We start from the raw sequence: 27,379 nt of genomic DNA, 5'->3' as shown, positions 1-27,379 counted from the left end.
CAGGCAGATTGATGAAGTACACTGCTGAGGGGAGCAGCAGGCGGGTCAGGAGAGGTCTGCCACGCCATGTGGTCACCTCCGGGGCAGGCGGGAATCGAACTCATGAAGAAGCGGCTTTAGATTCTCAGTGCTGTGCTTTAACCCGCTGCGCCACCAGGGAGGGTCCCATTTTATTTTAGTCTTAATCCATTACCACGTTTAAAAAAAAAGAACCTCATTTATCTGAGTTGTGAAGGTTAAAATGGTACTATACCTGTTTCTTTTTTCAACCTCTGCAACAAGCTCATCTGTAGAGAATTGACCTCTTACAACAAGAATCAAGTTTTTAATGACATCTTCAGAGCAATCAACATCAAGTAATCCTCCAATAACTACAGGAAGTCGACTTGGATTCACCTATGTTAATAATAAAAAAAAAAGAAGAATGCCACTATGTAATCAATAAGCAAAATAGCATAAAGCTTAGGTTCAAAACTCAGTAAAAAACTGAGTGTCTAAATTTGCAATTAGATAGAGGAATTTAGCAGGAAGCCTGGCTTGGTTAACTGATTGCCTCACTACTGCATCAGAGAGTCTTATGAAGCTAATGTCAGAGAATGACTATAGAAGACTGTCTAATGTAAGCCTCCATTGGTAAAACTTTCTATTTCTGCAGCTAGGAGGTTAAATTTCTAATTATCTACATTGAAAATGGTTTTAAAACTGCTTTTAATATCTATGGCCTCCACAAAGATATTACAGATATTATTCTCAAGCAGGGAATAGAATACCCAACTTTTTTCAATTATAGCAGTTCTCATCAAAGCAAGAAATCTGCTAAGAAAAATGTATAAGGCCACTGTAGCAGACCACTCTTATTGGGCAGTTTCAAACAGATGAGACTTTTTGAGAATAAGAAGTAAAGATACATAAGTTCTCTAAGTATCACTTACCTTCTGTACATATATCTCAATATACTTTTGAAGATTATTTCTATATAAATAGAGCACCAAGTCATGGACAAAGTCAAATCGATCACACACAATGATAAGTGGTAACTGATCTGTCAGCTTTGCTTCCTGAAAAAAAAAAAAAAAATCACAAAAAAGCAGCTTTAATTTTCTTCTTGTATAAAGTATCAGATCTAAATTAATATGAGATTTAATGTTCTATGATGGTGAGAGAGGCTTACATGAACTTTGCAATTACTTAAAGAAATGTCCCAATATCTGGAGAACGTCCATCCCAGTTTCAATTAATTTATCTAGGCAATATTTATATGTACAGCAAAATACCACATTCTTCCTACATACTCTTTACCACAAAATATTACAAATTAAGTAATTTGTGAGCCACTAATAACACTCAAAATGTAAAATCACTACATAGGAACTTTCATTAATAGGAATCTTTCAACTGAATATAAAGTTATTTATGAAAGTCTGGCAAAAGTGGCTTACACAATTATTTCAAACTAATGACTTACTTCTTACCCCTTTCCCAGTTCCAACCTATATGTCTGGGCTCTAACACTCTATTATAATAACGTCTACAAGACGCAGCACAATGATGGTGACCATGAATTAAATATACCCACATGCTGGAACAACAAGAAAAAGATTAAAACCAAAAAAGCACTTAAAGCAGGGTTATCTTGAAACTGCTAACTGCTTTTACCAACATAAATACAAAGCTCTAATCCTACTTATGTAGATTGAAATAGACGTTACAAGACAGAAAGGAAAGACCTGTGCTGGGCATTACCTGATACATGTCCTGTTACATTCCACAGACATAAGGTACAGCACAAAAAACAACAGTTTCCATCAGGAATTCATTTATACACAGTGAAACATTCCTAAATGATAATTTACTAAGAAAGTAGAAGCAAGCAGGTAGGACCTAACCCAGTGACAGCTACTAAGTAAGGTTAGAATAAAATGATTCCTAAGTCTAGCACATATCAGTCATCCAACTATAAATAATTTGAAGACGTAGTCTCTGAAATGTTCAGAGAACACCAAACAAAATGAAGAAGTCATAAGAATTCCTGAATAAAAAAAAAAAAGTTGTAAATCTGAAGTAGAAGTCCAGATGCAGATTTTTAGAACAAGGAAAGTATAAAGTAAAGCAGTATTTTTATCACCAAGAAAACTCATTACTAACAGCTACTATAATCATTCATTTATAGAAAAGAATCAACCTATGCAAAGGATTTTAACAGACCAAGTTTTTCCTATTAAACAAATGCCAGAAAGTTAGTGGAACAGCACACTACTCACCTCTTTATCCTGTTACATATACATATAAATACTATTTTAAATATTAATTTAAATTTAGTAATATTACTAAATATTACTATTTAGAAGAAAATAAACTTTCAAGTAATCTAAGCTTACTTAGGTATTCTAGTCTCATACATAGATATTTAAGATTTGTACTGGCAAAGAAAGATACTGTGTTCCAAAAGAAAATATGAGATTAAAAGAAGAGACAAAAACTAGGATATTTTGTCTTAATTTGCACAAGATTATATAAATGGAAGTCACACTATTAATACTTTAAATAATTTCCTGAAAAGTTATCTTTTAGATTTTGTGATCAAAACAAATTAAATAAACATGTTCAGAGGTTTTCCTAAACATGAAATTATTCATTTAATTAATATTTTCTGATTGTCTACACACCATATGCTGTTCTGACATACTAGAGATATAGGAAACTACAATATAAGCATTTCCTCAAGGAACTTACAATATGGTGGGAAGAGACAAGTCTCATACTAGTTAAATGTTATAAAAAATATATATATTTATACACATATATTTATATAGGGGAGGTAAGAATGAAATAAAGAGGTTTCCTTTAGGATAATTTGAGATTTCTTTAAAGTCTGAAGGAAGGTTAAAAGATTTAAGTCAAGAATGTCTGAGAGAAAAGTGAATATGAGCACAAGCAAAGGTCCTGAAGCAGGAGAGAATTGAGGGAGCGCTAGGAAGAGCAAAACAGACAAATACGGTTGATGGGAAGCCAGGACAGGAAAAATGATAAGAAATAAGATCAAAGGCACTAAGAAGCAGATCATGGGTCTGAAGAACATTTCCATATTCTAGGGCATAAGTCAAATCATTTTAATGATAACTATTTGATCCTGTTTACAGGCTACTTTAAAGGAAAAGTTATATATATCTTACCAACCTCTGTATTCTTAGTGTTTAGTATATAACTGGCACCTGAATATTCTAGACCAGATTTATAGAAGGATTTTTCTTGTTACTACAGAGTTTACACTTAACACCAATAAATAATACAGAAAATACCTCCAAGATTTAGTAATAATGGTATGAGATACAGCATTAAGGCTACATACTACAGATGAATAAAGAGAGCTTAATATATCACTCTTGCTACTGGGATGGGAAGCTGAACATAGTAGCTGTATATTAATATTGAACTTCCAGTTCATATTATTTAAAAACACGTTAGATTTGCCGCTAACTCAGGCTGGAATTAAAGTTTCTTCAAAGAGTCACAAATAACAAACTCAAAAAGAAACCTGCCTGATAGAAATCAGATATAGACACTCTACCTTACTTCCAGGGTCAACTAACACAGCTTAATAATTAGTGTTATGCATGGAATACTAACTGTACAGAGGTACTTGACAAATATTGTTTGCAGTTGAAATCAAGGCTGAAACACATTAGTTAACTAGCCCAAGATAACAGCTAGGCATACATTCAATTAACAAACAGTAGCTAATAACTGAAAGAAATGGATTTTGAACCAGGTCTGAAGACATCTACTCCCTTATTCTATTAGGCTTGTACTTAATGCATATCTAATTAGGTGTCATGGGCTGAACAACCCGAAGGCTGCTAAATTCTTTAATTAGATTTTTTTTTATGTTCAAGAAAATCATAATTAAATGAAAATAGTCTAGTACTGCTTTACAAATAAATGACAACAAAATTAAAACCTATTGATAAAAGTTACAGTTGAAGCATAGAAGCTGAGAACTTAGTAAAAACAAAGAAATTAGTATTAAGAATCTTGGTATAACCTATTACTTAGGAAAAAATCTTGGTAATATTTTTTAAAAAGGGGAAGCAGTACTGATACTGAAAAGAAGAAGTGAACTAGTATTATGGGTACACTAGTCAAGCATGTAGCATGAAATCTTTCTCATCTGCTAGGATTTTTAGACATAAGTGAAGTCTTTGGTTCAAACTAGCCAGGCAACTGAGACTATCCATGATAGCCAAGACATCATAAAATTCTGCTTTGGGGGGAAGTTTATATTTTAATATAAAACACAGGACAAATTTAATTAACTACCTTATTACACAATGCCCCTTAAGAATTTAGCTGCTCAGGCCCTCCCTGGTGGTCAAGCAGGTCAAAGCACAGCACTGAGAAGCTAAAGCCCTTCAGCATGAGTTCGATCCCCAGCCCCAGAGGTGACCCACATGGCGCGGCAGACCTCTCCTGACCGGGCCCGCTGTTCCCCTCAGCAGTGTACTTCGTCAGTTGTCCTGTTCTGCTCCTCACTCTGTCTCTGGTGAAGCCTCTCACTGCCCCTGCACCTCTGGCCTGTACCCCAGTTCTGTATGCATAAATAAAAAATAAATCTTAAAAAAAAAAAAGAATTTAGCTGTTCAGAGGCTTCCCTGGTGGTGCAAGGGGTTAAAGTGCAGCACTCTGAAACTGTCCACAGCCACTGCAGCATGAGTTCGATCCCCGGCCAGAGTGCTGACCCACATGGCACAGCAGACCTCTCCTGTCCCACCATCTGCTTCCCTTGACAGTGTATTTGAGTCAGTCTACCTGTTCTATTCCCCACTCTGTCTCTGGTGAATCCTTTCACACCCCTTATGCCTCTGGCCTGTACCCCAGTTCTTGTATGCATAAATAAATAAAATCTAAAAAGAACAATCTGCTAATACAATGACAGCTGCATAAAGGTAAGGAAATTTCCTACTTATTATACAATGAACATTTTGGTTTGTTTCAATAAAAGAGATATATATAATGTTAAATTCATCATTAAAATTCTGATTCATCCTTTGCCAGACAACTTCACATTCTAAATGTTTATTTTCCTCACTAAGTAATTAATAGGTAGATCATTACTTCATTCAAATACAAACAGATCTTATGTTTCTATAAATTTATGTATCACAAAGTGGAGTTTTTGTTATATGACCTTACCTTCAATTTATGCACTTTATGGAATTTAAATTTAGTTTCTTGAGAGGTTAGTTTGATAACACATAAATCTATGAACTATTTGCATACAATAAAGGCTCTTTAAAATAACAGGAGTAAGATGATCTTAATATTCAAAAGGAATCTAAATGATATTCTAAAATGACTTTTAGAGTCTACAGCCACTTTTCAAAACTTTTTTTCCCTGAGGTTAAAATAAAAGAGTATTTTCCTTTTAAATAGTGCTATTTTTTCTTTTAAACAAATGGCCATTCTTAAGTATTACTTACCAATTTCCTTCCCTATTTCAAAGGAAACCACGAGTATTTTGTTTGGAAGAAATAATTCAGAACACAATTTATAAATGCTAAGATCTTCACATTTAGGGAAAAAACATTATAAAACAATGACCAAAATCTTGTAGAGCAGCTGGCCTTCAAACCAACTACAAAACACATAACTTAAAACCACTTACCTTGAGAAAATTCTTGACACGCTCAGGATCATAGCAGTTGCTTTCTCTACAGATTCTTTCTACTTCTTTGATCTGTCCAGTCTTGCAAGCTGCCTGAATATATTTAAAGTGCACATCTGGGTCCTGACTAAAGTTAACAATGGATCCCAGAAAATAAAAGAGACCTTAAAGAAACAAATAACTGAAATTAATGACAGGTGTCACCATAGGTGACAAAACAAAAATAATTTTTGAAAATTGGTATATTCCCCAATAAAAACTGGTAGCTCATAAAACTCATAGAAATATTAATGAATCCAATAGTTTAATAAAAATGGATTTTCACTTTAAATCTATAAAACAGAAAATATAACACAATTTTTCTAATACTTAAGAAGTAAGAGGCAACTACGTAATATCAAAGCTAAACAAATACACCATCTTCCAAATGTGACATTTCAAAGGAAGTCCCACAACAACAGGTGTTTTTTCTTACACAGTTTATAGGAAACATACAAAACTAGTTTGGTGAGACTTTAATGTAGTACTGTCCCCACAGAACTTTCTTCAGGGATGAGAATCTTTTTGATCTGCACTGTATCTACTATGGGGTCTACAAAAAATCTGTAATGTGGCTATTGTGACAGAGAACTAAACTTTAATTTAAATCAATTTCAATTACTTTGAAATCTACACACTTACTCCATGTGGCTAGTGGCTACTGCACTAATAAAGGGCTAGTTAAAATTTAGTGATTATTTGATATACAGAAATTCAGAAAATTTAAAAAACCAGTAGAAATCTTCTACCCAGTGTAAAATAACAAAAAACAGGGAAGAAAAGGTAATTGTGGACCAATGTAGCTACGGAAATTAAGGATCATTCAATAAGTGATTTACATGAACACAGCAGTGCTGCTCAAGTGAGAGCGATTTTCTTCCCAGGAGACATTTGGCAATTTCTGGAAACATTTTTGTTGATCACAGCTGGTGGAACTGACTGCTACAGGCAATCACTGGATATAGTCAGGAATGCTAAATAACCTGCATGACACTGATAACATAGCACATCTAACCCCAACATATTATCCAGCCCAAAATGTCTGTAGTGTTGAGGTTAAGAAAACCTACTTTATAACAACAAGTTACAAACTGTCCTTGGCTAGAAATATTTGCTATTTTAAGAGTCAGAACAAGTATGGAATATTCATGTAACCAATCATCAGTCTTTATTTGCATTTTATACAATTAGAGAACTACATATATTTATGTTAAAATTCAGCCTCTAATCCACTTATAAAACTCTAATCATGTACATCGCATTGATGCCTGACAAGATTTACTGGTTTATAAAAATTAATCAGTCCCATAAAATTGAGTTCATAGAAAGACAGCATTTCCAACAGGCTATAATCATTAAGAAAACTCCTCTTGACTACCCTAATTAAAAACAACTCAAAAGTTCCTTATTACCTTCAAAACTCTTGAAAGATTCAAAAAGCTCAATCAGAGACTGAGTTGACAGTTGTTCATGATACTTAGAAGCCACTTGAACACAGATCTGCAGATTCTGACGTATGTTGGCTGACAGCATGGCCCGGAGGCATTCCAGGGAGTCCTCTACTGATAAGGATCCAAAGTAATTCACTAACCACTATAGGACAAAATAAGTAAATAAATATATAAAATAATACTGAACTTCACAGAGATGAAATTATCATTCAGTGTCACATTTTCAGTAGGTAGGAGAGTCAAATTACCTCAGGGTTAAGAAGATGAGTGTGAACAACCGCACGCTTTATATCATATAAGTCAGTGAAGTGTTCTAATGCACGCTGCAGGAGGCCAGCCTTTTCACATAGCTGAGCAATATGAGCCCGGTCATAATGTGTGAACATCTGGTTTCCTAAAATAGCATCTGCAACCTATAAAATCACAAATAGCAAAATCAAATAGAATGAGCTCATTTTACTACTTTATTTATAGCCATATTCTATATCCACGTTACACATTCAATAGTGAGCTGACAAAGGAGAGAGCACACAAAGGAATGTTAGCTAACTTTTCTTTGAAATAGATTTCTCCATAGCTTCAAATAACTTAAGCTAGGAAGCTCTGAACAACTATAAAGACAATGCTCAGAAAATGCCTAAAAAGCATTAACACAAACCTGAGGTGCATGGATAAGGTTCATCTCAAGCAAGCGTGTCTGTAACGGGCCTTCAGATGGGCGATTATTCTTCAGGGCATCAAGCAAGAATGCAGTACATTGCTGGATTAGGTTGTATTCCATAAAGACATCCACAAGCTACAAAAAAAAAAAAAAAAAAGGACTTGTTTTCCTTTTCTTTTTATTGAGTTAACATTAGTTTACAACACAGTATAGGTTTCCAGAATAAACTTATGATGTCTAAAAACTGTTTTATGATACTATTGACAATATGTAAGGAGAAGAAATTAAATTTTTATCCTTTTCATATAAAAAATTGCCAGAGCGGCCCTCCCTGGTGGCGCAGCGGGTTAAAGCACAGCACTGAGAATCTGAAGCCACTTCCGCATGAGTTCGATTCCCGCCTGCCGCCTGCCCCGGAGGAGACCACATGGCGAGCCAGACCTCTCCTGGCCCGCCCGCTGCTTCCCTCGGCAGTGTACTTCGTCGATCTGCCTGTTCTGCTCCCCACTCTGTCTCTGGTGAAGCCTCTCACCGCCCCTGAGCCTCTGGCCTGTACCCCAGTTCTGTATGAATAAATAAATAAATCTTTAAAAAAAAAAAAATTGCCAGAGCAAATTCAAAGAATATTATTTGGAGAAATTAATGTCATTAATTTAAAAGTAAATTAATGGTCTGGACTAATCTTTACTTCTGTGAAAACAGAACTACTGAATATTTCAAAATACCGTAAGTATAATAAAATGAAACTGATAGCTTTCAAGGCTTAATTTTGATGTAATTAAAATACATAAACACAAACAGTATGAATGATTGTGACTCCTACTTCCTCTTCCCTCTCCCTTCACCTAGCAATAGCAACTATAGTTTATCATTTCCATATGTATTTAATAAATCTATATCTAAGTAAGATAGCATTCATTTTGCATGCATGTTTTAAAAGTACACATAGATGGTATGTTAGATGGTATGTCCATTATGCATCTTTTTTAAAAACACTTGAAGTTTATCCATGCAGAGACACAGCTTTAATTTCTACAAATTGAAAGGTTATCCTCTTCTTCTCCAAAGATGTTTAAACTCAGATCCTACCATACTCCATTTATATCAACTTCTACAGAATACATTTTACCTGTGTGGTATCAGCAAGGGGCTCTTCATCCTGAACTAACATTTGAGCAAACTGTTGTCCCTGATCTGGACTGATACGCATAACATTTCTCAGAAGAAAGATCCAGTCTGGAGTATATCCAACCTACAAACAGACAAAAACTTAAACCTTCATGCAAAGTTTTGACTTTTATCATTTAAAAATGTTTTCTATAACACAACCTTGCTAACATATATCTAGTGCAAATTGAATTTAACTTAAGTATTTCAATGTGATCTTAGCTTATATTAGGCAAATGATAATGACATACTTGAATAAATAGCTGTAAGACTTAAAACTAAGTATAATCATTTTCAGTGAATGACCACTTCACTATTTATTCTAAATAGGTAAAGCATGCCTGTCATCTTAAATTTTAGTAAGCCATGCAAGAGTAACTACCTCTATTTTAAGCCAATGTGAATTCTTTATATGAGAACTAAAAAAGGGTTTTAAAAGTAATTCACAATATAAGGACAGTCTACCTTTGAAATCACCAAAATTTAGTATATATTTTCTCTTAATGTTTTAATGAATCTATACAGGAAGTTTATTTCACTGAACTTACTTTTTTAGCATATAAAACAATCTTCTGTACTTGACCTGTTTCTGCAAAGCACTGAATGACTTTATTTGGAACATTAGCCCTTAGGTACACACTAAGTGCCAAAGTAGGATCCACAGATTTTACAAGGTCACCCAGTTCTTCAGAACATTCCAGCTGTACAAAGGAAAAACAAATTGCTTGGTAATCCACAGCTATTTTATAAATGAGCAGTTGATACTACTTTCACTATAAGTAACAACTAAATATGATACTAGACACTTTGTTATTCATTTTTTCCCCAGAATGTATTATAACTATGCAGGGGTTGTGGGTAGTATAGACTGCTGATTTTACAACCACAGCAATGTTTCAGCAGAATTCTTCATACACTGTACGTAAACAAGGAGAAAAAGTCCACCAAAAACATCACATATACAGGTATTACCAACTACTTTGTTAGGAATGTTAAATACTGAAAAAGAGCAGATCTTGTACTTCTAGAAATATTAGAGTTGGTACTTACATGGTCCCAATTTTTCAAAAATACTATAGCTTTTCATTAATACTTAAGGAGTCAAATGAGGATTATCATTAAGGACCATAAAACTGGTATCTGAAAGATTTAAAGTTCACTATCTTCTTGATTTTAAGATTTAAGGTAGTAAATGAGGACACCAATTATACAAAGTCAAACAAAAGTTTAAGAATTTTTTTGTGATATATAAGCAAGTACCTTTCTCTATACTGTTCAATTTGATTTAGCCATCCTATCTGGAAAGCAGCTTTCCCTAAAATGTTTCACTTACATACTATTTTTTGATTTTCTCTTATTCATGGTTATGACAGAAAAAGACCCCTATCACTATATTCAGTACTAAGAAGAAACGAGTTCTTCTGAGTCTGTCTCTTAACTGAACATGCTAACTAATGAAAAGTTGACTCTGACCCTTTTACAAGTAGATCCCATATAACCACTCACATAAAAAAAGTAATGGTACCCCAAAAGCCTTCAGTTACATTGGTCAACTCAGCTACCTGACTGTTCCCATCATCCATTATCTTAAACAATTAAAACAGACCTCAAATACTAGCTAGTGTGGCTAGTAACTATTCTTCAGCAGACTCCTGTCCAAGCATCCCACCTCTGATGTACTATTCTCCAGTATCCTATAAGATTGCCAGAAGCTAGGTCAAGAAACAAGGACTTGGAATTAGTAATGTAAAAACACTGTTCAATATATACTAATGCTGAAAGGCATATAAACATTAAAAGTTCTACACTATTCAAAGTGCTTTAAGTAATACCACCTCAGTTCTTGAAACATGAACTGAAATATGGCAAATCAATGGCATAAGACAATAAAATTCAATATTCCCACTTAGTGGAGAAAGACATTTTATGGTGGCATAAAAAATAGTTAACACTGATGAACTGTATAACTCTGTTAGATGCCTTATAAATAAGCACCGTTTTCCATATTGTGCTCTAGAAAACAATGCCATTAAATGTTCTGTGTTCAAGAAAAATAGTAAGTAGTGAGTGAGTATCAAAGGCACAAAGAAATCCTACTGTAAAGAAAGTTGGTTATTAAAAATTATCTTAAAGATTTACATTTAAATGAACTTCAAGAAACTGCGTTATCCACAAAATGCCAAATTCTGTGAAGTCATTTTTTGAAACTATTATCACTGCTAATTAAACAGTCCTACTATCATGTTTACATATTCACAATCCCACATTTTATAACATCTTCCCTTACACATCCAAACACAGTTGGTTACTAGTAGCAAAGACCTCAATCTTGATAACACCTAGGCAGTTCTAAAACAAAAGATGATTTCAGCCATACTCAAACTACTTTTTCAACCAAATGAATGTAACAAATGTTGACAAATAGGAATGCATATTGCAGCTATGAGACCCAGAATAAGCTTTTCCTAAAGATAAAGGGCAATAATTGCTTCCAAGGTAATAGTTTTAACCACTAAGTAAGAGTCCTGGATTTCATTTTTAAAAACTAAAAATAAAAAAAGTCATATCAACACATCATAAAAATACATTTTTAAAAGGAAATAAGTTTATGCATTTCATGTAGCATCTTTCCTTGTGTTTTTGTTTCCACCAGCAGTAAATAATGGCTGGAGACATTTTGGACAGCCTACAAGTTTCTCATTTGCTAATGCAGCAGTATTTGCTAAGCACAAGTATGCTTAACCTAAGTTACCATACCTTATCTTCTTTCAACCATTTCTCCAACAGCTGTTTCCGTCCTTGTTGAAGTACAGGCCTACACAGTTCTAAGGACTCATATTTGTTTAGCTGGCCCTGGTCCAAAAGGATTCCAAAGTACTGAAGGAGAGGAGAAGTTTGGCCTGGCTGGGCTGGGACACTCTGGAACCGACGGATGGTGTCTGGAGTACGAAGGATTCCCTTTACGAAAGAAAAGTAGTAAAGACTCCTTAAAGGTGATTCTGCTTCACACCAATAATTACATGGGTCTCTTAAATCAACCTTAAATATTTTCATTTCTATACCCATTCCATGTACTAATAACAGATTTCAAATCTATACTATGTTAAATAGAAAAAAACCACTAAACATCTGTCATAATGTTATGAAATTACTCAGAATCAGAAATATATCAATGACACTGCTCATTACAATGCCAATCTATAGGAGAATAAGCATAATCATTAAGTAGTTATGGCAAACTGTTATTCTAGGTTCACATTAAGTGCAATTTTTATAATGTTGGTCAAAATGAAAGGTGTCAGCCCAATGTAAGACATGAGAATAAGTTCAGTCATATTTCAGACAACCCTTACTACCATAACTAACAAGGTTCTGCTTAAACTTCAACTTTTGGAAATAAAATCACTAGATATCACTGAGAATGTGAAGCAGTATTTTAACTAACTAAACATTATTTTGTCTACATAAATATGTCCCATTCTAGATCTACATTTCTTTCTAAAAGCTAACTAAATCTAGAGCACAAAAATGTAACCCAATCTATAAACATCAATGGGTAATTCATATTCTACTACAGGAAAAGTGTAAACCAAAAAAGATTATAAATAGAGCAAAAAAGAAAAACAAAATTAAATAATAATAGAACATACACCACAAATTCAATCATGTAACTTCATTTTATAACTATATACCTTTGGTGCATTAGCAGCCACCTTTGCTGCCTCTGAGTAATTCCCCTGGGCAAAAAGAGCATTAAATTTCCGGGCAAAGAGTTCTTCGGCACCAGCTAAGTTGTTACGTACAGCCATTCTCAAAGCCAAATCAGGATTTTGTAAAGCATTAGTGATATAAGAAATTATGTTTTCTTCTTCCACACATACTGAGAGAACCTGCAATTTAAAGATTAGTGAATGCATAACGTTAATCTGGATGTCAATAATACCAAATTTATTTGAGTCAATTATCTGAGTCACAAAGATGACAACTTTTCTTCCCAGAAAAAATAAAATTAAAAATTGGTGTTAGGAGAGAAGATGAAAGGGTACTAGCATCTGAGTTCCTAAAATTGGCAATTCTGTAATATGTGAGTCCTTACTTTATACTTTCCAAACTCTGATCCTAAATCTTTTGCTCCCAAAATAATTATATGGTCAGATTCCACTAAATCTCAGGCATCTAACTATAACACAAAGTATATAGTAGGTGCTTAATAAATATGGCACCAGTAAAAAGCAATTTCCACTTGCTTCTACCTGGAGAATAGTTAACCACCACTAATCCTCCTAAAATGTCACTGCCACAGAATGTTCCCTATTTGCCTATAAGTTGAACTATTAATGACCACAGGGAAAGGGAATCCTTCATTTAGGTATGTATTATTCTCCCTAACACCATTTTATTACATACCCCAGCTTATTACCCCCAACAATACTAATTGTACTACTAAAATTGCTTGTGTATCTCTTAATTATTATTCCTCACAAGTAAAGGGACTTACCTTTATTTAATTGCATTATTAGCAACATGCAGTGTTTTAGAAAAATACGTATGTAGGGCCATCTCTGGTGGCCCAAGGAATTAAAGCACAGCACTCTGAAGCTATTCACAGCCACTACAGCACAAGTTCTATTCCCAGGCAGGGACGTGACCTATATGGTGCAGCAGACCTCTCCTGTCTTGCCACTTTTCTCCTCAGTTTATTTCAATTTGCCTGTTCTGCTCCCCATTCTGTCTCTGATGTTTCCTTTCACAGCCACCTCTGGCCTGTACTCCAGTTCTTGCATACATAAATAAATCTTAAAATATACATGTGTAATATTAAATAAATGGGAAAGTTCTGTCTAAAGATAAGAAAGAATTGACTACAAGTTGAGAACACAATAACCAAACTGTTAGTCAATGGTTTATGTTGACTGTAATTTTATTCCCTTTGAAGAAAATTGAAAATTTTAATCTCCAAAATATTTTTATTTCTATACCTGAGACCCCAATTTAAAAGTTTCAGACCATCATGTATATGTATAGTTAATATGTCATTCTACTCTATAGTAAGGCATACCTTAATAAAGAAAGGAAGTAATAACTTCCTTTACTAGCCACTTTCATTCCTGACTTCTTCTATCCCTAATTTAAATGCTTATCTCTTACGAAAAATAAGATGAGCAAATCCACTTTCCCAAAGACCAAACCCAGTTTCATCTTTATCCTACTTTTAGATAATTTTTTAACACATTACTAATATCCAGTACTTAAGATCTACAGGAGACAGACAAGATTCCTGTAACTTCTGCTCAAATCACCCCAATTCAGAATTGAAGCTAAATACTAGCAAAAAATGTCATTTAAACCATTCACACTCATTCCTAAGCTTCATGCCCAGTTATAACCTGCTTTGATCAAAAGAGCAAAGTCCTGAAACCTAAAAGTATTGTGAACACCCATGCTCCTTATTCAAGCTGCTGGCACATAGAATTCTGTGGGGAAAAATAAACATGTTCCCAAAATCGGTTATGAATTTCATATATGGTAAAATTACTCAAAGATACTTTAAGCATTATCTTTAAAACATCAACACAGAAGTTAAAAAGGTATTTGGCTTAATATAACTTCATGATTATTACATTATCACTTACCTACTTCATGAAAAGGCTAATGCATTCTTGATTTTTTTCTGAGCAAGAGATATGCAACTGAATTAGAGCTACTACATTTTTAAAGTTGCTTTTGTGCCAGAGACTGAGTGGTGTCAAAATACATTTAAAAAGAGAAAAGCAAGTTCTTTTTCTAATGAAGAATGGTGACACAGCAATTTCAGTATGATAAGTCCTATTAGGAGGACTACATAAGTTCTAGGGGCTAAAGCAAGAATACTTTTTATCAGGTATATAGCTAAAGTAGGGTTGATATGTAGGGAAAAGACTGCCATTTCCAAAAGCATTTCCCTTTTTGTATATATATCATTTTTTTCTTTTTAAATTTTATTTACTTATACATACAGAACTGTGGTACAGGCCAGAGGTTTGGGGGTGAGAGGATTCACCGAGATAGAGTGGGGAGCAGAACAGGCAGAATGACGAAGCACACTGCTGAGGAGAGCTGTGAGAGAGACAGGAAAGGTCTGCTGTGACATGTGGGTCACCCCCCGGCCAGGATCAAACTTGTGCCGAAGCGGCTGCGGCTAGCTTCTTAGTGCTGCGCTTTAAAACACTGTGCCACCAAGGAGGGCCCTACATAGCATTTTCTAAACATTAACAGAACAAGGGCTATTTATTTCCTTTGCTTTACTACTGGAGAAAAATACTTATTAGGAGGAAAACTAGTAAAAGGAAAGAGCAAAAATGTACTGTTTTGAAATTTTAATAATTTTTTAGAAAATAAGATACTTTTTGGTAGAATATTTTAAATTACATTTAAATACTAGCAACACAAAAAGGACCACTTACTAGGTGATGTGAAGAGGTTATCGAATGTGACCGATTCAGAAAATATCCCTAATTGGGTAACTTTCCTGGTACCCCAGAATAGTTACTGTAATGTATCATCCTCCATTAACTATTTAACAAAGTTTAGGAAAACAGATGTAGGAAGAACTTGTTTTCTTGTAGTTGATAATGTCTTAAGATTGTAAAAAGAAAATATTAATAAGTTTGTAGTCTGTTAAATGTGAACCTAGAAGTTTCTTTGAATGAAAGTTATTTTTTGACAATGAAGACAAATACACAAAATCCTAGATAACTATATGCCAAACAATTTCTACTAGGATTAAAAAGAGATTTATAGCATGTCTCTTGTATTCTTTTCTGACAATAAAAATTATATACATGGTGGGGGAAAAAGGATGATAGTAGGTGGTATTTTCTCTTAATTTTTAAGGTTTCCTTACTTGTCCCTTTCTGTTTACTCCAATTATTCCAGCTGTGGCTTCATGAGGTGCAGTAACAAAGATTGTTTCTCCACTGATTCTGTTCATGTAGATGCAGGTACCAGTCTCAAGATCATAGAGGTGAATGTAGCCATACTTAGTAATTAAGAATACAACATCATGCTTCTCACTGATCTGTTCAAAGAAAATCAACACATCAGTAAAATAATGAATTCATAAACCAAAATTTACTCCAATTCTATTTGAGAGGTGGTGAAATTCTAAAACTTTGATAAGGCTTGTATGAAAAATTTAAAATACTTATGGTTTCCATTCTTTATATAGTACATTTAAATACAGATATCACAGCCTTTCATAAAACACAAGAATATGAATGAATGAAATAACAAATAATTCTGAGTAAATTGGGATAATCCAGTTTATAAATTACTAATAAGTAGGGCATTACCTTATAAAGTTCTAATACACTTTATTTCAAATAAACTTACTCTTATGAGCTCCACCTACTATACTGATTATGGGCAGTTTTCAGATTATATTAAGTTGAGAAAATATTAAAGACCATTTATTTTTCTTAGAAAATACCTGCATTGCAACAGGAAAGTCGTTTTGTGCTTCTGGAGGAAAGAAAACATCCACTGCCTTCTTTGGAAAAGGCTGATTCCCTGTAGGTGGTGTGCCAACTTCAATGATATGTAACTGTTCAAAAGGAAATCAAACTTATATGAACCTAGATCTTTTAGCAGTTGACCAAAACAACTTTATTTACAGCCCTAACCTGAAAACAACCAAAATATTCTGTAGTGGGTGAATATTAAACTACTGTATATCCATACAACAGAATACAGTTTTTACTGAATTTTTAATTTATTCTTTTTGGTAATAAAAAGAATTCTCATAACCATATGGTGAGTTTAAAACAAAAGCCAATCTTAAAAGGTCACATACAGTATGTTTCTTTTTACATAGATAGCATTCTTAAAGTGAAAAAATTAAAGAAATGGAGAATTAGTCGTCAGGTGTTAGGGATGTTTGGGAAGAGGAAGGATGTGTGACAGATGGGAAGCACTAGGGAAATCTTTGTGAAAATGGAATGGTATCTAGAATCTACTCATAAAATGACATGGAATTACATAATTGTACTAATCTTGATTTCTGATTTTTCTACTGTAGGATAGCTATGTAAGATGTAACTATGGGAGCAGGAAGAGGACAAAGGATTTCTCTGTACTGTCTTTGCAGCTTCCCATGAGTAAGTATTATTTCAAAATAAAAACTTAAATAACCAGTTGAGTAAGGGAAACAATCACATCTCAAGTAATTTAACTCAAAGTAAAAAAATGTTATACATTATCACAAAGGTGCTTTCTTATGGCTTTCAATTATAATTTATTATTTCAAAATATAAATCGAACATAAGTTATTAAACTCCTCTCTCCCCATATAGCAACTCTAGTATCCACCTAAGTTGTATCAACTTAAAATATAAACCTTAAAATAAATGGAAGCATTGGGTTTAAAATGTATAAGCTGCATGTCAGTAAAGCAAGGAAAAGAAAAAATGTCAATGAAAGAACATAATTTATTTTGCTCAGTCATATCAGGAAGACTCAGAAAAACATTAAAACCATTTCCATGATATGTACATGAAAATTACAAAATTTTATACCTAAATAGCCTAACTAGTCATATTAAAAAATTAAACCTTCAAAAGTGAAGGCATACTACAAAAACATATAATGCAATATACCAAACAGGCAAAAAAAAAACAAAACATTATAAATAGATTTTGAGATACTATTCGTTTTTTTTCCAGCAGGATTTCACAAAATAAATATTTTAAATGTCCAGGTCTTCCATCTTAAAAATACTATCTGATTCGTAAAATCTATTTGCTTAAATTCCATCAACTCAAGTGTTTTTCAGTCATTGTTGTACTAAGAAGTTGGTAGGTCCATTCTTGATTCAGGAATTCTTATTCTGAAATTCTAGGCAGAATGGCTACTTTCTTTCCATGTGTCCTCCCTTCTTAGAGGCTATAATTATATATGTAAGCTATCTCAATCTTACTTTTAACTACTCAAAATGGAGAAACATTAAGACTTCAGAGATTCCACTCTGAGAGTGCTAACAGCAGTCAAACCAAGTCTCCAAGGCTGTGACATCCTCAGTGCAATCACAGTAGCAGCAGAGCCCTCAAGGCTCTTTGGCAGGAATTGTGGCCAAAGTTCTGACTGTTGCCCATCCCCTCTTATTCTTTTCATTTTCCAAGCATGGTTATATTTTTCACTAATTGTTTATGCTTGAAATCAACCAGAACTTTTCTCTGCTACCTGCAACTAAGAACCATTTCACAGAAAGTACTTCAATTTATGCAGGTGATTCCGTTACACAGTCAAGATTGAGACTGTAGTCTACATTCCCTTTATCAAGTAACCTAGGATATTTACAATACAGAGCCACTTGCTGAATCAAGACCCTCGAAATGTAAGGCATACAAAAGTATATTTTATTTTAGCCTACTGATTCCTATACATTGTAAATTTGAAAAACAACAAATTAATAGAAGGACAATCAGAAAGTTTTACTGTAAACAGCTTTTATCAAAAAGTTGTTTAAGAACATTATTTGTTTTAGCTGGAAATCACCAAAGAATTTGAACAGCATAAATTTGAATGTTAAAAATAAATTAACAAAGACTTTGAAATTAACTAGCAACAGAAAAATACAAGTTTTCATTAAAATAATTTCCAAAGTCAGAACTTACCTTCCCTCCAGCTTGCCCCCGTACTGCAAAACAAAATAATGTTGATTCTTCTGCATTTCCTTCCATCTTAAACTGTGCAAAGCTAGCTGCATGACCTTCAATAGGCTGCGACACTTTCCTATCCACAGAATATAACTGCATAGCTCCCACAACACGATTTTGCTACAAAGAATCAAAGAGAATAAATTTAGGGGATTTATTCCTAGATTCATCACTTAGTGGAATAATTACTCTTAGAGCAGAATTTATAAATTATTTGTTATTTAATATTTCAAAGTAGACTTGCTACCTCTTAATTTATAGGTTAGCTCCAAATATTATCTTATTAAAGTGCTATCTTGCATTGCAATGGTTCAGGGCAACAGACTTTCCATTCTAGAAAGAAGGCACAATTTCTCTGTAACCATGTAAGCAAGGACCTGGTGCTGGTGAACACCACTTTGACATCCTCCAAGCCTCTAGCAGTCACATTTGCACTATGCCAGGGTTGAGCTGGTTATTCCAAATCTTAATGAGATCCCTATAACTACTCAGAGCTTTAAAAAAAAAAAAGTCAACCATGCTAAAATTGGTGGCTTCAAATAACAATTAAGGAAGCTCTGCAGAAGTTTGGTGGCCACTGAGTGTGTATATATATGTTAGCAAGATCACAGCAAGTATGGCACCACTGACTATAATGTTTGAATGTTTGAAGACCAGTATCTTAACATTGGACTATATTTGTGGTATGTCATTTGAGTGTTCTTGAACCACATGTGTTCAGAGTGGCATTTGAATTGTCAAAAAAAAAAAACTTAACATGAATATTAAGACGTGCCACATGTATAACCATCTCTTTATACTAAACTTAAAAAAACAGAGTTAAGTATGTTAAAGTCAATATCCATGACAAATTTCAAATCATTCACACACCAACTTACTCTGCAAGACAGATCTAAAATCACTTAGTAAAAGTCCTCTGTAATTGTAAGTATAAAGGCAATTAAGCAAATAATCTTTGTTTAAAAGATAAAAAGTCTTCCAAAAATACATCAGAATCAACAGGATTCAGAACAAAAGACCTAATTTCAAAATAAACTGTACTCTAGACATGTTAAGAATTTTAGATTTTTTCTTTAATAAAAACTATAAATGTTACCTGTGCAGAGATGCCAGTCAGAAGTAACCATTTCTGTTTTGCATCTGTACGATAATTGATAATCTGGCACCCTGCAAGGCTAGAATGGCGATCAAACATTTTCACTGGCTGAGACTCTCCTTCCATACTCCAATGATAAACTGCATTATCCGTAACAAGAGCAACAGTATTCAAAGAGATCCATTTCCAGAAGGTGACATCATCAGTCATGGTATGTGCTTTCATTTTACTTTTCATTTCAATGTTAAATATCTGAAGAGTTTTCCCAGCTAAAAAGAAAATTAGGAATTAAAAATCACCAAGAAAGCAAAGTCCAAGATAAATTAGTATCTAGCTAGATTAGCTCTGTAACAAGCTTTTTAATTTCCAAATAAAATGGTTCTACAGAACAGCCACCACTGGAAGAGATAGCTGACACTGAACATATCTGAAGCAAAAACTGTCTCTAATAAGGCCACTTTAATGACTTTTTTCATCTAGTTCTAAATTCCAACTAAAAATGAGTCTACAGAAGTTAGTGTAACAATGGTGGAAAACAGGGTTATGATCTTCACACTTTCATTAAGTATGCTTTACTCATGAACTAAGTTGTAGGTCACAGAACAAGACAAATCTGATACTAATAGGTGGGGGAAATGTGCACTTTTTTCATTCCTCCCCTCCCATTTAACTTAATCTTTTGGAAACAGCTTTTTAAAAGAGATTTACTTAAACCACTATCACAAAAGAGAAGTGCATGCTACATTTAATTGGCTTAAGATACAAAGGGAAAAGGCAGAGGTAGTGGAGGAAAGGAGAGCAGGACAAAGGACAGTTTTCGATGCTGCTAATATACTGGAGATAAAAACAAAGTTCAAGCATCATCCAATGAAGACATCAAACAGTAAAAGAATGAAATTTGCCTTGAGTGTTAAGAGTTCACTGAGTCAGATGCAAATGCTTATACTTGTAATTTGAATGATTTAGTTTAAATTAAGAGAGAGCAAAGCTACAGCTATCAGTAGCCTATCTAAGAATAGTCCTTAAAGACTAAGGGAACTGTATTTCGGGAGCCAAAGGAAATCTGGCTCCTGAAGAATAAAATTTTAAGATAGTATAGGGGAAGAGAAATGGGACCGAACACAAAACATACACAGCTTTATGCCAATGACCCTTCTTACCACATATGTAAATACTTCTTCCATAAAACAAAAAGTTATTCCCATCCCACACAATATATAAACCACAACTGGACTCAAACAATTGTGAGAGTTATAGTCCTGTTTATAAAAAGAAGCCATGGTATGTAAAATTGGCCTCAGGGGGAAATAATATTTGAAAATGACTTTCCTTTGCTGCCTTCCCCAATCCACAATTAGACTTATATTCTTTATATTCTTTTTTTTTTTTTTAACATGAAGTGGGTTGGAATATATGTGGAGTGGTTTGAGGAGAAGAGCAAGGAATGAAGCTTAATTCTAGCATAGATATAAAGGCGCAAATCTATAAAGCTAGTACCGTACAATGCTCTGAAATCTTTTCAATTTATTCTTTTTATAAAACAGGACAATAACTAATACAATCTAATTTAAGATAACTCACCATCTGCACACATAAGAAAGCATTAAGAAATGTGATAAGATAACAATAACATTACAAATAGAAAAGAACTGTGAGAAAATTAAAACGATGGCCTTTTACTAGAGAGGTTGAGAGTTGCTAAGCAGTTGAATTTACTTCTTTAAAGAGTGGCTGATGGAAGCTTAGTATTTTCTGTTGTTAACAGAAGCAAAAGGCTATATGGTCCTAGATGTAAGCTGAACTACTATCTTGGGTGTGTAATGGTGACATTTATATGAATATGCTTGCCTCCCAACCCCCTAACTTCAATCAGTATTACTACTATGTTCACATTTTAATTATGTAAAGAAAAATCTGTTTAAAATTCTGCACTTTGACAACTCACACACAAATTTATTGAGAAATTACTTGTAACCTGAACTCTTCGTTCTACTTTCAAGAAGAAAACAACAAAGTGAAAAACAGTAGGCCTCCAAGCCTACTGTCAATAGGTCTCCAAGCCCTCTTTAAAACGTCTGTTTTTAAAGATCAATTACATTTCACTCTGAAGTCCAAAGGGAAAAAATTACTACAGAATTCCAGATAGTATGCAGTTCTTTGAACCCTGTTTAAGTCCAAATAAACTCAAACACCCTTGATTCCAAAGCTTTAAAATTCACCAATACATACACAATCAATTGTACATTTAAGCCATTTTTAGAATTTTATAATCTAAATGAAAACACAAGCCTACTATAAAAAAGACACAGCATGAACAGTTAAGTTTAGCATCACAACACAATGTGCTGTGTTTAGGTAGTAAAGTGTTTTTTACTTCATGAAGTGAATCACTAATTTTTACTGCTTCTATATATGGTGGTATATTTTTAGCAGTCTTACCAAACCAAAGGTATAAAATGTAAATTCATTTAATCAAAAACTTTAGTTTTGCCAAGCCGTCTACACTGAGGAGAAAGTAAATGTTTCACAGAAACATTCCAGTAAAAGTCATAAAAATTACAATCAAATTTATACTAGCTTTAATTTTGTAAATTTATTTAACCAAATTTAATCAATATATTGAGGTATAGATCATAATTACTGTATATTAATAAATTATACTAAGAGTTTTAGGGGAAAAAAGTCTACAAACTCTCATACCTTTTAGTGCAATTACTTTGCTAGCTGGATTCATGATGGCACTATCTGCTGAAATGGGTCTTCGAATTGGAATACTTGGATCATTCATATCAATGATTACCACCTGGGCTTGCTCTCCTACTTTCTCTCTAATGCAGATGAATTTGTCTGACTCCATAGTCAGGGTACTGAAGCCAATGTTTCCTGGGTTTATACCTAGGTTCTGGAGCTAGGGGGGAAAGAGAGAAGAACCAAAAACAAAACATTAATAAACCATGTTACAAAGTGAATAAAAAAAATCCATGTCATTTATTCAAGTGATGCAATTAGTAACTAAATAATGGACTATATATTCTCCCAGTGAATATGGCCTTCAATTGTTTTGTTGTAACATTGTTGCTATAATTATAAATGTATAATCCTGTATAAATATTTAACCCTAAGGCAGACCAGAGATGAAAGCAATAAAGTTACATCTGAGAATAAGCATTTATAGTTCAAAGTATTTGGATCATCAATGTTTCTGGTTTAAGATAAGTGAACAACTGGATCTGTCCTCTTACCTCTTTCCCTTTAACATTTAGTAGTTACTTCATAAGCAGTGGACTCATGAATTTGAAAATAAAATTAACACCAAAAAAAGATTTAAAATTTTATGGAGTCCTTGATTTAAAGGAGCTTGGACTAATAATTGGACAAACCACAATCCTTTTTAAAAGTGCCATAATAAATATAATGTAAAAGGGACCTTGAAGAAAAAGAGTTCAAGGGAGGCAGATTAGAGATTTCTCAACAGAAGGAAGAACAGAAAGGCTAAGGCATAGGTATGGGCATGTAGTAATGTGAAGGAAGCTGTAAATGCTTTTGAAAGTTGGAAATAACAGCTTCCCAAAAAGCTCAAGCAGCAGAAAATTAGGTTATAAAGACAAGCAAGAGGGGCCTCGCTGGTGGCAGAGGGATTAAGTCAGCACTATTTATTAGCAGCAACATGAATGGAGCTTGAAGGGATCATGCTCACTGAAATAAGCCAGAAGGGAAAAGAAAAATAATGAGTAGTTTCAATTATAGGAGGAACACAGGGGAACCAAATAAGATCATGAAAAAAATATAATAATAATAAAACAAAACTAGCAGACCATAAATAAGAGATTCTGCAAGGGGAGGGGGAGAAAAAGGGTTCTAACAAGGGGAGAGAAGAGCTCAAGGGACTATGATGATGGTTCACAGGTGAACAGGTGGTGGGAATTTTATGGGGAAAACACAATCATGTAAAAAGAAAATAAATCATAAAAAAATTTCACACACTCAAAAAAATAAAGTCAGTATTATCAAGCTACTGCCACTGCAGCACAAGTTCCATACCAGCCAGGGAGCTGACCCACAAGGTGCAACAGACCTCTCCTGTCTTGTCTGCTGCTCCCCTCAGCAGTGCATTTCAGTACATCTGCCTGTTCTGCTCCCCCCTTTGTCTCTGGTGAATCCTCTCAAACCCCCCCCCCCCAACTCCCACCCCTGGCCTACAATCCAATTCTTGTATGCATAAATAAACAAATCTTTTAAAATAATAATAAATAAATTCACATAGAGCAAACTACAAAAAAAAAGCAAGGCCTTCTCCTGCCCATGTTCCTCAGATACTTCCTTCCTCACACAGACTACCAATATCACTACTCATTCTCAAACTGGCTGAACCATCTTAACTATACTTTAAATTATTCTGTCAAATTCTTCTGCTAACAGTATTTAACTATGTGGTTAGGCCAAGATCAACATAAAGAGACTACATTTTACTCTCACTTCCCTTTTATACCTCAATGACTTTAAGCATAACCAATTAAAAAGTGTAGATACAGTAGCTTAGTCACTGAATACCAGGACAAGGAGTCAAGTACTAACACAAACATCGTAATAAAGTTGATAATTAACTACCTTTACAAATATATGCCACACTGCAAAGCAAGCACACAAACTACGATATATAATAAATTAGTTACATTAAAACTATGAATTACTAATTTTCATTCCTTCTTAGCTGTAAGTTTCACAGAGAATGTCAGTTTCAGAAATAATGGAGAAAGATAAAGTGGTCCCATATAGCATACAAAGAGACTATGGGAAGGCATAGGAAAAACTTACACAAAGTAATTTGTCCAGTTTCAGAAGTGTATATACCTATTTTTCTGACTAGGTGATTCTTAGAGTTACCTTTACATTAACTGGAAAGAATATTTTGACAACTCATTAGGACCCCAGAACTATATATGTAAATACATCATGTGATCTGATTGACGCTGTAAAATAAAAATTCTGTCTTTAAGTCACAGTCAAACATTTACCGTAAACAATTTTGAGTTTCAATGGTCAGAGCTTAAGTCCTATATAGCATTTAAAAAAAAGGGTACCCTGGTGGCACAGCAGTTAAAAAGTGCAGCAGCCACTTGAGCAAAGTTCAGTCCCCCGCCAGGAAGGTGAAACACATGGCACAGCAGACTTCTCCTGTCTCACCTGCTGTTCCCCTCAGATTGTACTTTGTCAATATGCCTATTCTGCTCCCCACTCTGTCTCTGGTGAATCCTCTCACCGCCCCTGCACCTCTGACCTGTACCTCAGTTCTGTATGAATAAATAAATCTTTGTAAAAAACAGAGGGTAAATTAAAAAAAAAATTAAGGATGAAAATAATGCTAAATAGGAAAATTAAAATTAGTAAAACAAGGGTACAAAAATGTGAAGTTATAATGCTACACACCTGAAACCTGTAAAATGCTCAAAACAAGTTACTTCAATGAAAATTTTAAGGATGCAAATCACAAACACTACTATCTGAACCCACACGTAAGTCTATATTCCTTTTAACTGTCCAATTCAGAGGACACGCACGGCAACACAACTTTAAGAAACTTAAAAGGCAGTTAACTAAGAGGAAAAGGAAAAATCAAGAAACATGTTTCTAAATTTCTAGTAAGAAAATAGTACTGTCAAGAGCATTTTCTTTCTGCCTCAGAGCTGTTTTATAGAAAAGGCAGTAATCTCTGGTTACAAAAGAGATTGTAACCTGTTTCCTGAAATCCCTGTAACCTATGTAATTCTTGTATTCTTTTCTTATTAAACACATTGTACCAAGAAAAACTTTTATTTAATCTGTATTTGACCTTTATTTACAATGTACTAGTACTATTCCAAAAACTATTTGAAAAGATATATAATCTTCTTTTAGAAAATAAAATTAGGGCCTCTGATGGCACCAGGCTTAAAGTCTCAGCACTATCATGCTATCACCAGCCACTGTAGTATGAGTTCCATCCCCTAGCTGGGGAGCTAACCTCTCCTGTCTCGCCCACTACTTCCCCCTCAGCAGTGTAATTTCAGTAGATTTGCCTGTTCTGCCTCCCAATCTATCTCTGGTGAATTCTCTCATGCCCTGCATCTCTGGCCTATACCCCAGTTCTTATATCTATAAATAAATAAATCTTAAAAAATTAAACAAGGGGGGCCCCTCTCTGGTGGCATACATGATAGAACACAGCACTATGAAGCTGTCCACAGCCCCTACAACACAAGTTCGATCCCTGGACAGGGAGGTGACCCACATGGTGGAGCAGACCTCTCCTGTCCCTCCCACTGCTCCCATCGGCAGTGTATTTCAGTCAATCCACCTGTTCTGCTCCCCACTCTTTCTTCAGTGAATTCTCTCACCCTAACACCTCTGGTCTGTGCCCCAGATCTTATAAGCAAAAATAAATAAAATATTTAAAAAGAAAATTAAACAAGAGGCAATTAGCAAACTTATTCAATTCTACAAGTATGAACATTTTTTAAAAAGTAATGAAGTGATGTCCATGTACACAAGTAAACAGGATATTACTTCCTAAAAAGTTTTTCCCAGTTCTGAGAGTGACAATTCAAATAACCAATTTTTATGAGTTAACAGAAAGTTACATTTGCAACCACCCATTTGAATAGACTCTTTTTTCTTTTCTGATGATACACTTCAATGAAAATGCCAGAGCATTCACCTATAATTCCCCCAAAAATATTCACAAGGAAAGCATTCTAAACCAGAGGACTAGGACAAGTCACCATCATTAACTGCAATTCTAGTTTAGATGTACTATAAAACAGGATCATATGGAAGGGTTATCATACTAGCTGACTAGTAAAACTTGTGTAGATTCAAAATATCGTTGCATTTTAGAGATTTTAAAGAGGTTTTATTTTCAAAACAGCACCTACTAGCCATGAAATATTCATAAGAATTATAAAGTGATGGTATGTGAGACATCTCTCACAGAAACTGAATTATTGACTGTAGAATAAACCACTAGTAAATTGAGAGAACAAACACATCTCTGAACTTGCAGCTGTTTTCAGAGACTACACAATAATATCCAAATTCAAGCCACATTCTTTATTCTGTCAACTGGCAAAATGTAACCATTATTCCAACAGAAGATAGACTATTTTGAGGTATGTTTGGAGCTTCTGTAAAGGGTGCCTTTTTCTTTTTACTTCAAAAACTTTTTTAAAGTGAGAAGAATATGGAGTCAAACTTAGGAGAAAAGGGGTTAACTTTATTATGTGCATCTGGCAAAGTATTCAAACTTCACCAGGTCCATGTTTCCAGTAACACCTCTCTTAACCCATAGCAATTAGAGACTTCTTTCCATTTCAGATTACCTATGCATCTTAAAGTATGTATTTCCACCTTGCCTTTTAGAAAAGAGAAATGGAACTTGCACAAAAGCATACATTAACTGCTCCCTTTCTATAGAAGACCACACAAGCAATATAATTTTAGTCTGCAAGATGATGTGGGACTTTGGTCTTTCTGCAAATAGTACACATTTCAGGACTTGACACTAACTTAGATTCTGAAAGCTAAATGAAAAAGTTTAATGTAATCAGTCAACCCAAAACTCTTAGTATCCTGGAA

At 34.1% G+C, this 27,379-nt stretch overlaps 1 protein-coding gene across 2 annotated transcripts in view; it reads right to left on the bottom strand.

Moving 5' to 3' along the window:
- Positions 1 to 27,379, bottom strand: part of CLTC (clathrin, heavy chain (Hc)) — a 62,416-nt gene that overhangs the window by 20,839 nt on the left and 14,198 nt on the right. For both annotated transcript variants that reach the window (XM_004684433.2, XM_012726271.1), the window contains exons 2-16: positions 22,469 to 22,676; positions 19,769 to 20,037; positions 18,631 to 18,792; positions 16,449 to 16,562; positions 15,864 to 16,037; positions 12,673 to 12,870; positions 11,738 to 11,938; positions 9,529 to 9,681; positions 8,943 to 9,065; positions 7,811 to 7,948; positions 7,401 to 7,565; positions 7,114 to 7,294; positions 5,663 to 5,826; positions 933 to 1,058; positions 254 to 396 (exon numbers count right to left, since the gene is read on the bottom strand). In XM_004684433.2, the coding sequence (XP_004684490.1) occupies positions 254 to 396; positions 933 to 1,058; positions 5,663 to 5,826; positions 7,114 to 7,294; positions 7,401 to 7,565; positions 7,811 to 7,948; positions 8,943 to 9,065; positions 9,529 to 9,681; positions 11,738 to 11,938; positions 12,673 to 12,870; positions 15,864 to 16,037; positions 16,449 to 16,562; positions 18,631 to 18,792; positions 19,769 to 20,037; positions 22,469 to 22,676 (2,519 nt within the window). The remainder of the gene's footprint in view (positions 1 to 253; positions 397 to 932; positions 1,059 to 5,662; positions 5,827 to 7,113; positions 7,295 to 7,400; positions 7,566 to 7,810; positions 7,949 to 8,942; positions 9,066 to 9,528; positions 9,682 to 11,737; positions 11,939 to 12,672; positions 12,871 to 15,863; positions 16,038 to 16,448; positions 16,563 to 18,630; positions 18,793 to 19,768; positions 20,038 to 22,468; positions 22,677 to 27,379) is intronic.

This window comes from Condylura cristata, unplaced genomic scaffold (genome assembly GCF_000260355.1).
Source record: "Condylura cristata isolate star-nosed mole 26May11 unplaced genomic scaffold, ConCri1.0 scaffold00017, whole genome shotgun sequence".
In the NCBI taxonomy this organism is placed as follows: Eukaryota; Metazoa; Chordata; class Mammalia; order Eulipotyphla; family Talpidae; genus Condylura; species Condylura cristata.
The sequence above is the reverse complement of the archived record's forward strand: the minus strand, read 5'-3'. Positions and strand labels throughout refer to the sequence as shown.